The sequence below is a fragment of the Martes martes genome, assembly GCF_963455335.1.
Source record: "Martes martes genome assembly, chromosome: 6".
Taxonomy (NCBI): Eukaryota; Metazoa; Chordata; class Mammalia; order Carnivora; family Mustelidae; genus Martes; species Martes martes.
In genome coordinates, this window is record NC_137893.1 from 124,586,133 (window position 1) to 124,599,778 (window position 13,646).

The window sequence follows — 13,646 nt, forward strand, 5'->3', positions numbered from 1 at the left end:
TCATGATAGCAAGGAAAGAGAAAGTGAAGTACAGGAAGAAAAATATGGTAAGGTAAAAATATAGGAAGAAAAAGATAGTCTGGAGGCCCAGCAGCAGGGAATAGGGGATGCACAGCAGGCCCAGTGGAAGTTGGGAAGGAAAGTCATTATTGCTTTGCTGGACAGGCTCTCTCCATGTGATGGGCTCCTTGCCCTTTGTCTTTGTGGGCCCCACTGGTCCATTCCCAGGACACCTCCTGCCCCAACCTGGAATGGATCCTCTCTCTCTCTCTCTCAAACCACAGAACTTCCCAAAACTATAGTCTAAAGCTTCCATTCCTTTCTTGTTCCTTTGCCTGGTGTTCTCTCAGATTTAAGGATGGTATATCTTCATTTACAGCTGTTCAAGTACATGTTAGTGGGTTTTTTTGAGTATGTACGTTATGAAACTTTAAACTGACAATGAAATATTGTCATTTCTATTTAAAAAAATTTTTTTTTAATTTTTAAAGATTTTATTTATTCATTTGAGAGAGAGACAGAGAGAGCACAAGCAGGGGGATAGGCAGGGGGAGAGGCAGAGGGAGAAGCAGACTCCCCACTAAGCTGGGAGCCCGATGCGGGGCTCGACCTCAGGACCTGGAGATCATGACCTGAGCTGAAGGCAGACACTTAACCAACTGAGCCATCCAGGTGCCCTGAGTCCTTCATTTCTTCTTTCTCCTCGACATGATTAATAATGTGCTTTCTAAACAACAGAAAGCACTGTGATCCAGCAATGGTTCAGAGTGATTAAATGTTCTCTGCCCATAGAATGCCTCACAGCCCGAGAACACTTTAGCCTCCGGAAGGGACACAGCTCTGTCAATATCTCGATTTTAACCCAGTGAAACTCAATTGAGACTTCTGATATTGAGAACTATAAGATAATAAATATGTGTAGTTTTAAGCTGCTAAGTTTGTGATAACTTGCTATAGCAGTAATAGGAAACCAATAGAGATTCTAGACTGTAAAAGTGGTATCTAGCTGGTTCTAAGAAGCAAGTACAAAGATCGGTTTTTGCAGGAAGATTTTAGAGGGAGGAGTGAAGTGTCTGGTTGGCAGGTAAATATGAACATGAATCATGGCCCAATTGTGTTCTCTTTGGTGGCTGCTTTCTAGCCTGTTAGGGACCTCAGGGACTGTCACAGCTTCTAGCAATACACAATTTAGGCAGAGTCAGGAGCGAGGGTCACTAACTCTACTCCCTTACTCTCACCATGATCATCGTTTCTGCCATTGGGTCAAAAAGTACAGAGCTGGCAAGTAGCAATAACCTTCTCTGCTTGAAGTTATAGATACAAAACAAAATAAATATTTAAATAAAAGAGAATCTCGGGCGTCAAAGACCTCAAAATGTCCTTTGAGATGTCTCTTGATAACTAATGACTTCACAGCAGTGGAAGATGACCATAATTAATGATGATGACAGTAATAAAACTGGTAATATGCAGCACAAAGTACCTTATACTTACACAAACTCTTTCATCTTTAAGAATTCTAAAATGCTTTGCAACCTGACTTCTAGAACATATCAATTTGAAATTATATCTGAATTATATCTGCTTACACCTGAAATTCAGTTTTGCCTGAATTGAGATATAATCATCTGCCAGTTAATGTAAACTCATAGGGAGTTTATCCGTAGGGAGCCTCAAAGGCAGGGGATATTTGGCTAGGGTGGGAGACACTTCAGTCCGGCTCTGAGGCTCCTGGATCCACTTGCTTGATTTGTGAATTCTCAACTCACTTTTTCCAAATATGCTTCTGAGGCTTGTCTCCTAGAATTCAAACTTGCCTGGCTTTGTGACCAGCTCCCTGTTCATGCTCTTCTCTCCTGCCACCTGCCATGCTCTCTTTCAGGGAGCTCATCTCAGGGATTTAACTCTGACTTTCGCACAGCTTTCCCTAAACCTGACCTCTTTGCTTTGCACTAGGCCTTCAGCTCCAGCTCCTGCTTGATGCTGCCCTGGGGGTATCTCCAAGGCAGCATGAATGTAAGGGAACTGCTCATCTCTTCCCCCTGCACACCGAGTCCTCTGGCTATGTCTCTGATGTGGGTCCTGGCAGCAGGATCTCCCACCTGCCTTCACTGTTCAGCCTCCATGCCAGGGAGCCACTGTCAGTTGTTGTCTGTCATCCACGTCACCATCCAATCTATACCTAACCCTGTGGTCACCATCTCTGCAATGTCCTGGCATCTGTCACTGTTTGTATCACCTCTGCTGCCCTGGTTCAGTTCGCTCCTTGTTATACCTGCCCTTGACTGTCCCAGTAGCTTCCTAGCTGCTCCCCTTCATTTGTCTGAGAGTTACTATTGGACAGAAGCCTTATCTCATCCATCTTTTCTCATCCATATTTCTCACAGTGCTGCTAGGACTTATCTCCATGGTAGAAACTGAATAATCATTGCTCTTGAATTGAATCTCTAAGACCTCAGTCCTGTAAGGATATTTTATTTTGTATATACTGATATATTTTGGAAATCCTAAAGGTAAATAAGAGTTGTTTTTAAATATACACGATGAGCATACTATTTTTAAAGGATTCCCATAATAAATCCTAAAATTAGGGAATCGCTTAATACCTAGAAACCTATCTATTTCTAAGTTTAGAGATTCTTACATCAGGTTTTGAGGAACTAGTGCATCTCTGACTTATCCAGGGAACTAGCAAATTTATCACAGCAGTACAAAAGGTACAAACTGGATTTTGCTACTAAAGACAGTGCCTATACTGGACAGCAGCCGAATGAACGAGATATCTACCAGCAGGCCATCTATATTAAGTATAATTGTCTCAGAGGTAGACCAGATCTACAAGTTAGACCATCAGCTGTGGATATCAGCTTGGAGGTTTCTGACCAGAGGAGTCAAATGAGCTCTCAACTTTGCTAACAGATGTGACAGTGAGTGAAGAAACCAGTCTGCCAGGAGCCAAGGGCCTGGGGAATGAGGCAACAGAGGCCTCCAAGGTAACATAAAGATAGATAGGAGCCCAAAGTAGATGTACATGGACTAAATTTTCGTAGACCTGGAATATTTGGTGTCCTCTAGCAAACAAAGTACTGGGGGGAAAAATACCAAACTTGGTGAGGAATAATTAACCTTAATGGAAGGATAAAGCAGAATAGGATGGAGGACTGAAACCACAGATAGTGTTACTTATGAAATCTCCACGAATAACGATTTTTGAATTATAGTTATTTTAGAAGATAAATAGGAAGAACAGTGACAATTTGTTTAACAAACAAACAAATGGGGATTTCTAAAATTCCTGAATATAGATCTCACTGGCGAGATGAAAATGAGGAGGGAACAGCTGATCGCATCAGTGATGGATGGGCCTCGCATAAGTAACTCAATACTCGGAGTGAGCTGCACCAGAGCTAGTTGAGGCAGAAGCGGAACGTTAAGTACTAACTGTTCTTCCGAAGAAAAGGAACTGCAGAGGCTAAACCAAATTTCTGAGATTTTGGAATTTCTGTTGTAGATGTCAGGAGATCAACAATGTAATTTTAAGTGGGGGTGGTCATTAGCTGGACAGCCTTTTTGGAAAAAAAAGTATAGATTTTATAGGAATTCCTTATTGGTGCAGAGAATAAAATCAATCTATATAAGGATACGAGACAGTTTTTGGGACAAATACAAAAAACACACACATCTTTTAAAGATTTTATTTACTTATCTGACAGAGAGAGAGAGAGAGAGAGAGATATCACAAGCAGGGGGAGCGGCAGAGGGAGAGAGAGAAGAGAGAGAAGCAGGCTCCCAGCTGAGCAGGGAGCCTGATGTGAGGCTCGATCCCAGGACCCTGGGATCATGACCTGAGCTGAAAGCAGACGCTTAACTGACTGAGTCACCCAGGTGACCCACAAAAAATATTTTTAAACAAGAGAAAGTATATGGTTACGTATATTCATATAGATTTTATGTACCTTTAATTACATTGCTCTAATCAGGATCTAAGCATGAGAAAATGTTTGAAGGAAAAATAGGGCGTTGGGGGCATTATAAGTAAGTACACAATTACTGTTCCATTAGATATGAAATGCTCTTGAAGGGGGTAGCAGCCAAGGAAAGAACACAGGCTTTAAGAGGAATGTTATACGCCCCTGGGGGTTCTGTATGGGATCCTATGAAGTATGGAAAACATACAGTGGAATATTTGAGAATCAACTGAAGAGACTGAAACTTAAATCTCCTTTGGTTAAGTCCAAGGAAGGAAAAGGGCAGGAAAGGCCAATGTGATTAAGGAAGGATATAAAGATTAGTATGAGGAGCCTAAGAGGGAGGCTTAAAATACATAAACAGTGATTTAGAGATATAAACTATTTATAAAATACAAGCAGTAAGAAGTTCAGAGGAAGCATTATGATGGGACATTAGTGCTAGCATCCCACTCCACTGTAATAGTTGTAAAAGCAGAGAATGCTAGGATATGAAAATTGGAAGGGATCTTACAGAACAGTCTTTCCTTTTACAGGTCCAGGAATGCAGATAGAAAGGAACTCACCCTTAATTTGCTCTCTCTGCCTCTTCTTACCCTGGCTCCCACCAGTCAAAACAAGGAACAAAGAAAAGGAGGGGCAGAGGGTAGGATTAGAGCTTTGGAGGTCAGAGGATCAGAACGGGGGAAGATCAGCTGGCTCTACCAGCGCTGGCGAAGATGAAGGGTTCGAGTCGGGAGGATCTAATTTCCTGCTCTGGGAGGGGAAGTGTGAGAAGGTGGTGAGAACAGTGATGTGAGAGAAAGGGGACAGTTTCAAGAATCCCAGTACCCAGAGATGGAGCTGAGGGAAGCTCTAACTGGTATTTATATACATCCTCTGGTGACAGATCAGATTCCTGAGGTCTGGAAAGTGTTACACAGCATTATTCTAAACAGGGCTATGAGATAGAGCAAGCAATTATGGGCCATTTAACTTAACATCATTTACAGAAAAATATTAGGGAAAGTTTGCAGAGGGGACAACTCGACAAGCATATGGTAATTTGATTAGAAACAGGCCACATGTTTTTACTGAAGGAGGGTGTTATTTTAACTAGCTTGTTGGACTTCTTTGAAGTTATTGCTTTCTCAAATCTGGATTTTAACTCATGATTTTTCTACTATCTATAAAGAATTGGAATAAACATAAAGTATCTAAGCAAATAGAACAAAAAACAATCACAATTGAGGATACTTGAAATACAATGGTAAGCAAAATGAATGTTAAGACAAATAATATAGCAAGGAAAAACTTTAATTCACATCATCTAGTAGTGTTTAAGTCAAGATATTTTTCATGAAAGATATGTGATTGGAATTTTGGCCTGTGAATGTGTCCCTTAGGCCATTTCCTAAAATGATCTGCAGAAAAAGTGATTTTTGTTAGTTTCACTAAACCAAAAAAACAAAAAACTTAGCTTTTTTTTAATCCCCTTAAGTGGACTGACCTTTTGGTGTGGTTAAAAATTTGGCACATTAGGATGAATTTCTCATTAATCCAACCTTTGCAAATTTTCCAAGTGAAAAATTCTCAAACAAAATGAAGACATCTTCATGGTTAGTTTAAATTAAGTAATAAATCAATGTAAATTTTCTCATATTTGTAAATTTTCATACCCCTGAATAGCTACTGAATCTTCAGAAAGACAATCAGAAAGGACGAAAATTAAGATAAAGCAAGGATAAAAATATCAAAGCATCTATTAATATTTGCCTGAAGCCTTTATTATACATTATCTACTTTTTAGTGGTTAATTTCACTATGTGTCATTCTACTTTTCAAAAGGTACTAGATTTAAGTAATTTAATGCATACCTCTATATGTACACTCTCCATGGGGTGGGCGGGGGGAACTGCATCTGTTTTGTTCATACTGTATTCCCAGGGCCTCACACAGTGTGTGGTAAATATTTGGTGAATGAATGAATGAATGAATAAATAAATAACAATAACAGCACTGATACTGGGTATTTTACTATGTGCCAGATACTGTTTTAATAAGCATTTTGTATGATTGTTAATTCTTCAACCCTTCTATAAGCTTCTTGCTCTTCTATTAATTAAATTAAATTAAATTAAAGACAAGGAAACAGAGGCACTGAGAAGTTGAGTAACCTGCCTAAGGTCACACAGCTAGCTACTCCTTGACATTTTTTGGACTCAGGCAGTGTGACCCTTAGGGCCCCAGCGTAAGCACAATGCTACTTCTCTGCAAATGAATGCACGTTGCAATGAGTGTGTATTCACTCATTGTGAATGGTTGCACGCATAGGAAATTAGATACAGGACAGGAGTTTTAAGAGGCACAGAACTCAAATATTAATATTGCCATCACCAAATACTGGAAAACAGGGGGCAATGGGAGACTTAAGGTCTAATTTCCAGGATCAAGATCTTCACAGAAGCAAAACTCCCAAACATTTAAAGGAGACACAGAGATTTATAGGTAAAGAACCAAAAGAATGTGACTCCATTCAGCTCTAATGGGATGCTAGAGCCCTTAGCTCAGAATAAAAACCTCCAAGACTTTCCATGTTGGTAACAGAAGCAAGATTTAAGGTTTTGTGGTGGCTAAATCAATGAGGACCGAAATTACTGGTACATGTGCAAATATGTTCTGTATGGAATCACTGGTGGCCTCTTTTGGGTTAGTGCTGCCCTATGCTGGGTAAAGAGCCCTTTTAAAAACTAGCCTTAATCTTATTGGGAAAAAAAAACCCATAAAATTCTATGTTCCTTTAATTGCATTAGGATATTGATGTTCTGAGACCTGATATGTTCTTATTACACTTTTTTTTTTTCAAATTTTCTTGATGGTATTTTTTTCCCCTATCAATCATTCTGGAACCATTTCACTCTAAGAAGATTTAGTTTATGTTTTTGGCTTTGAGTGCCTTGTGTGCTGAAAATCTTGGAGCGTACATGATTCAAGCTGATCGGGAGATCAAACTTTCAAAAGAATTCAAGGAAGAAAGAAAAAAAGCCTCTGTTACTTGCAAAGTAGATTTAAGACACTGAAATGGGGAGGATCCAATTAAGACATGGGAGAATTCCATGTCCATCCTACACAGAGTGCTGACAGACCTCAGAGAAGCTCAGCACTTTTCAGAACTCACACTGAATGACTCTACATGTGTTGGCTCTTAGGGCCCCACACCTAAGTGAAAGCTCATTTACAAGTCAGTCTCCAGTTCTGGTCACCTTTCAACTGAGGGAATACTATCACCCCTAAGGCAATTCAACATGAGTTTGTCAAGCTGGTCCAAGTTTTGGGAAAACTCTTGTTCTGAGGAATGAGGTTAAAAGTTTAGTCTCACTATACAAGAAAAGCTTGTCCAACGGAATACTAAGTTGAAGTGGGATGAACCAAATTAACGCAGCCTAAAGGCTTAGAAAGATGAAATGCACCTAGAAATCCCAAATCAAGCAGGATCTGGGGTGAGAGCTCCAGCCGTGAAAAATTAAAGCAAGCGTATGAAATAAGATGCCGCGCTTATGTTCAAACAACATCAGTATAACCAGAATTGCACAGGTATGATGACATTTGAATGAACAAAAGAAAGGAGAGGAGGGATGCAGTGTCGGGGCAGGAAAGAGGGGTCGATACAGACTCCAAGAATCGTCTTGTTAGTCCGAGGGTCCTTTTCCTGTTCTGCAAATTCTTTTGTTCTCTGTCTTTATCAATCCCACACCTTGCCTGAGTAAGAATGACAGACAAGCCATTCTTAATGACTTCCTAGCTTTTGAAACTATTTTGGTGTCAGAGAGAGAAAGAACTGTGTTTAAATTGTTAGGAGGATTGAGGTTTCTGTTGGCTCAGTACATTTTCCACTCTGAGATGACAATGTTTGTCAGTGAGGAGAGAAACAAATTTATCCATTTATGTGATCTGTGCCATGTTCCAGAAAAATGGCACTCCTGTGGCACCTCTTTGGGGCAGGGGAGTAAAGGCAATGTGGCGAGGGGGCTCCACAGACAGGCACTCCTTGCTGTGTCAGCAGGAGTGTGCTGGTATCTTCCTCCCCCAGAGACGGAGCACATCCTCTCCTTGGCACACCCACTTGCCATTAGCACAGGGAACCATTGTTCACTGTGTGTCAAAGACCCAGCCACGCCCTGTGCCAGGACAATGCACTGACTCTATAGCCCTAGTCTCTGAGCACTGCTTATTTCCTTCCCTTTTTATTTCTCCCTGTGTCTAAGAGTCCATGAAATGAAGTTTTTTCTTTTGTTTAAAACAAGACATTTTAAAGGGTGTTTACTGATGACTTACTCGCTTTCAGCCTCTCTTCACTGGGTTTTTCCTTATCTCTGAAAGGTTGTTCAACAGATAGGAATTTGGTTCAAAGCACAGATAAAATTTGTTCTATTTCCACAGCTAATGTATATTTCATTAGGTAACATCTGAATATTTCTCTCTGAAGATGCTGCTTTCTATTATCTTTAGATATACTTAACATGTTGGGTTTTGTCAACAGGGTGTGAAGGTAGACCACATGAAGTGATAACACCAAGCTAGAAATTATTATAAATTTAGGAAAGCAGGATGTTACGTTCTAACAATTTATAGGTTATTTCTTAATACAGAAAACTTTTGTTTTCATCCACTGATCAGTCATTGTTTTGAAGAACCTACTTTTTATAGCCCAAGATATTAAAAGAAAAGTCCTTATTGTCAAAGCATTCGCAGTTTGGTAAAGAGAAGGTCATGTAAACAAATGAGTACAATAAACTATAATAGGTGTTATAGTATAATTATGTACAACATATAATGTATATACAAATGAAGGAGGAAAATTTTAGTGGTAGCAGTACATCGACCAGAAAAGGATTCATAGACAGGACAGTACGTGAGCAAAATCTTAAAAATTATACAGGGGGATCCTTTATGGCTTAGTTTGTGTGGGTCTGTGTGGGTGCATGTGAATGTGTGTACATGTGTGACTGTGTGTGCCTGTGAGTGTGTGTACATGTGTGAGTGCATATGTGTACAGAAAGACAAGCAGCCCTCCTGATCTCAAGATCCTGCAGGTCATGGAGGGCCTTGTAAGATTGACATCCCGTGGGTATCAGGGATCAACCATCAAAGTTAATAATGTGAGGAAATCTGTCTTTGATAGAAGTCTCCATTTCTCAAATCAACTATTTCTTTGGCTTAGGAAAGAAGGACATTATGTTCTAATGTTCTAATTTCTAATGTTCTAATGTTCTAAGGACATTATGTTCTAATGATCTATATGTCATTTCTTAATACAGAAAACTCTTGTACTCATCCATTCGTCAGTCAATATTTGTCTTCCTTTATAAAGCAATGGATTATGTGTTGGGAATAACATCTCAAATTCAATTCACTGTATTCTGGTTTGGGAACTGCTCACTGATGGACGTCAGAAAACCCAGTGGAAAGCTCTGAAGACCGACTGTGGTTATTCAGTGAGAATATCTTCCCAGCCAGCCAGCCAGCCAGCCAAATGTGGCCCTGCCCTAGGTGGCCAGGGAGTCCTTACCACTTCAGTTGGTCGGTAGTATTTGAGATCCACAGTCACGTGAACTTTGCCGGTCTCTTTACATCTGCCCACTTCATTTTCATTCTTTCCTTCCCACCTGAAAAGGAGATAAACACTTAATCAGCCTCTAATTGCTTAGGAGCATTTGCCATGCTGTCATCCCCCGGGATGGCTCAGCCTTCTCCCTGCAGGAGTGTTTAAGCTCATTAACTACAGGAATACAAGCTGTGTAACCGTGTTATCAGGGCAACAGTGACTTTCAAAGACTTTCCAGATCTGCTTCTAAAGGACAGGTTTTCTTTTCTTTCTTTTTAAGAAAATCATGATGGTTTCGGAAGGGAGACTTTAGTTAAAAAAAAAAAAAAAAAAGATTTTAGAAATGAACAGAGTAGCCAGAATAAGGAATTGGGCAATGTTCAGGGATTTCAAAGATCTTTACTTCTCTAGACTATTCTTGATAACATCAATTATTATGAATTAGTTAATGTCTTCTGTGTCCTCCTTTTTTTTTTAAGATTTTATTTATTTATTTGACACAGAGAGAGAGAGAGAGAGAGAGAGAGAATTGATCACAGGTAGCCAGAGAGGCAGGCAAAGAGAGAGGAGGTAGAAGCAGGCTCCCTGCTGAGCAAAGAGCCCGATGTGGGGCTTGATCCCAGGACCCTGAGATCATGACCTGAACCGAAGGCAGAGGTTTAACCCACTGAGCCACCCAGGCGCCCCGTCCCCCTTATTTAAAAAAAAAAAAAATTGTAGTGATGTTTTCAGGATATTTATTGTAACTTCAGTGCATTCCAGATTGGAGTAAGTTTCATACCCTAAATTAGCCATTAGTCTCATCTTTGTATTATACATAAGTTCCCTTGCTCTACCCAGTCAGCAGTAGGCCTCATTAATAAATCTCAGATGATTAAACCTCCAAAAAGTACACAAGTGGTTTACTGCCTGCTGAGAGAGTATGCATTAGCATCTCCAATTCAGCTACAATGTTCTTTGGACTTAGGATTTCTTCCTTAAACATCCACAGTTGGTAACAGTACCCTGCTCAGGTCTATATGGCACATTGCACAGTATATGCTCATAAGCTTAAGGACCAGCTTGTTAGGATTCCATTGTATTTTTTCATTTTGAAAGAAATGAAGATACTGGTTTAATGTTAACCTCTGGATTTCTACAATCTAATATCCAAACAACAGATGACACTATACAATTAAATTATTTTTGCAAATGAAACTTTTCACGAAAGAAAGAAAAGAAATTACAAAGTAATTTTTGATTACAAAATTACAAAGTAATGTTTGACTTCAATTCTTATTTTCAGAACTAGCTTGCTTTATCAGTTGGAGATGAATCCTATGACAACAGGACAATTTTGTGTGCTCCCTAGATCAGAGTCATAGTGGGGATCAAAGGAAAAAACAGAACATTAAATCAGTTACTTGACTATGTCATTCACATGTGTTATTGAGGATGAACATAACTGTTGATAACGGTTTTATTTTGGACATAGGTTGGGTATTAGAGATATAAACTACCCTTACAAGATTTATTCCCCAACAGTCATCTGAATGTTCTATCCTCAGTTTACTTTTTTACAGCAGAGGGATAATATTTCATTGTTGAAAAAAATCAGTTTAGAAGTACACTGAATTTGCCAATGCACTCAAGGCAAATACGAAGAACACACAGAGAATTAAAATGTGCAACTGGTATTTTCCTATGACTTTTATATTAATTAGTTGCCTCAAAAAGGGACTTGGTTTACCTGGTTTAATTTGTTACTATGAATTGGACTAATTTGTCAGGATCAGAGCTATGTTTTTGGTAAATTGACCTGGAAATGGCATGTGGATGCTTTAGAGCATGTAGACTAAAAATAATGTGAAATGAGAAAAACTAAAGTGGTGATAAACCCTGTACATCTCTCTTTTTTTTTTTTTTAAGATTTTATTTATTTATTTGACAGAGAAAGAGACAGATCACACGTAGGCAGAGAGGCAGGCAGAGAGAGGGGGAAGCAGGCTCCCTGCTGAGCAGAGAGCCCCATGCGGGGCTTGATCCCAGGACCCTGAGATCATGACCCGAGCCGAATGCAGAGGCACTGAGCCACCCAGGTGCCCCTGTACATCTCTTTTTTAAAAAAAGATTTAGTTATTTATTTTTAGAGATAGAGAGAGATAGCAAGAGGAGGGGGAGGGGCAGAGGGAGTGAGAATCTCCAGTCCAGTGGACTCCTAGTTCCACAGCAAGCTCAATCTCATGACCCTGAGATTGTGACCTGAGCAAAAACTGAGAGTCGGGTGCTTAACTGACTAAGCCATCCAGGTGCCCCATCCCTGTACATCTCTTAAGGAAAAGACAAATATCTACAGTAATGGAAAATAACTGGTAAAATCATTATTTTTTTAAAAATTCCCTAATTCCAAAGTTAATGTTTAAGTGAGGCCTTCTCTTTGGTTAGGCTTTCAGTAAGTGAAAGGATATTTGTACCTCATAAGCATGTTTTTATTTTGGTTCCCATTTTGTACTCACAAAGAGAAACCAGCATGTCTTCCTGACGGTATCTCCCACTAAGCCAAAAGGGTTAACAAAATTACTGCTCATAGTTTTGCTGTTTACCCCCAAAGCATCTAAGTATGTAATCTATCATCTACCATGGGTCACGCTGATTCACGTGCACACATACGTACTGGGAACCCTGTCCTTATCGAAAAATCCGCTCCGATGTCACAAATGTGAGAACTGGACGTTCAAACCTAATTTTATTTATTTCTTTGAAACCACACATGAACACACAAGACCTGGAGAGCATTCTCTGACTGGGGAGGGAACATGTGGGGCAGGAAAGGGATGAGGCAGAGCCAGTTGTGTCCCTAGAGCAGGGGCTGACAGCTTCTGTGAAGAACCAGAAAGTAAAGATTTTAGGTATTACAGATCACATACAGTCTCTCTTACATATTCCTCCCTTTCCTCCTCCCACTTCTGTTCTCTTCCTCCTCCTTTTCCTCTTCATCATCATCATCATCATCATTTTTTTTTTTTTAACTACCCTTTAAAACTGTAAAAACATCCTTAGTGGACAGTAGAAAACAGGTGAGGTTTTGGCCTATAGGCCATAGGTTGCTCACCCTGCTTTAGGGGATGAGTTAATGGTATATCCTCACGCTCAACTAAAAGAAAGCATTTAATTCCCATTCATACCAACAGGTTGTATTGCCGGACCACCTTGAATTTTCCCATTTACTACTGATTCCCTCTGACTACTCTGCAGCCATATGCTAACATCTGAGATTGGTAAAGAGTAGTTGAAATGGAAAAAGACTGATGGAAGGAATCTGCAAATCAGATTTAAGTTTGCTGTCACTCGGGCACCTGTGGATATGAGCTGCAGGCACACAAGCCTTCTTGGCCTCTGTGTGAACACTGTCTGCTGGTCGGTCATCTTACAAATGCTGTCTACAGTTCAAACCATCTCTAGGGGCATGGCATTGTCCCTACAATTAATCTAGTTGCACTGAATAATCAGCTGTAACCAGGAAATGGCTCAAAGCAGAACGGAGTTGGCAAAAACCACTTTGCAATTTGCAGTAGGTCTGCATGCGGGCAGTAAGTAAAAGTTTCGGCCAAGGGCCAAAAAACATTCAGTTACAGGAATACACAAAACACTTGTATTAACAAGCAAAAGGTAACAGCTAACTTGTCCTAACAAGCAATGTTGTGACTCAAAGCAGAGCTGGGATGTTAAAAAAGGAAGATGGCTTGACAGGGAATCAAGGATTCAGCTAACTAACAGGAATTGTTACCCATCAATTTAGATCAGCAGCTCTCTGGGCAGAGGCCCTGCATAATTCAATTTTTAAAATACACTGTTGGCTCCTAATAAGCATTAAATTGCAATAGAAAGCATTCAAGAATAACGGAATCAAGCACAATAAGGCAAGATGAGGTGCTATTAAAATCTACTCAACTAGGAATTCCTTTAATGAACAACAAAAGCAAAGTCAGCTGTATTAACTTTAGGAGACACAGTTAAAGTAAGGGAGGAGATGAGGCACTCCTTTTAACAACCTGAATATCACCAAAGTGCTCAGGAATTATTTTTAAAACTACTATTTTATTAGGACACAGATA

The 13,646-nt window shown here is 39.8% G+C and overlaps 1 protein-coding gene across 1 annotated transcript in view; it reads right to left on the reverse strand.

The window, feature by feature from the left end:
* Nucleotides 1-13,646, reverse strand: part of GMDS (GDP-mannose 4,6-dehydratase) — a 616,840-nt gene that overhangs the window by 85,951 nt on the left and 517,243 nt on the right. Inside the window, exon 9 of the mRNA XM_080805486.1 lies at nucleotides 9,517-9,613. Coding sequence (XP_080661612.1) covers nucleotides 9,517-9,613 — 97 coding nt within the window. The remainder of the gene's footprint in view (nucleotides 1-9,516; nucleotides 9,614-13,646) is intronic.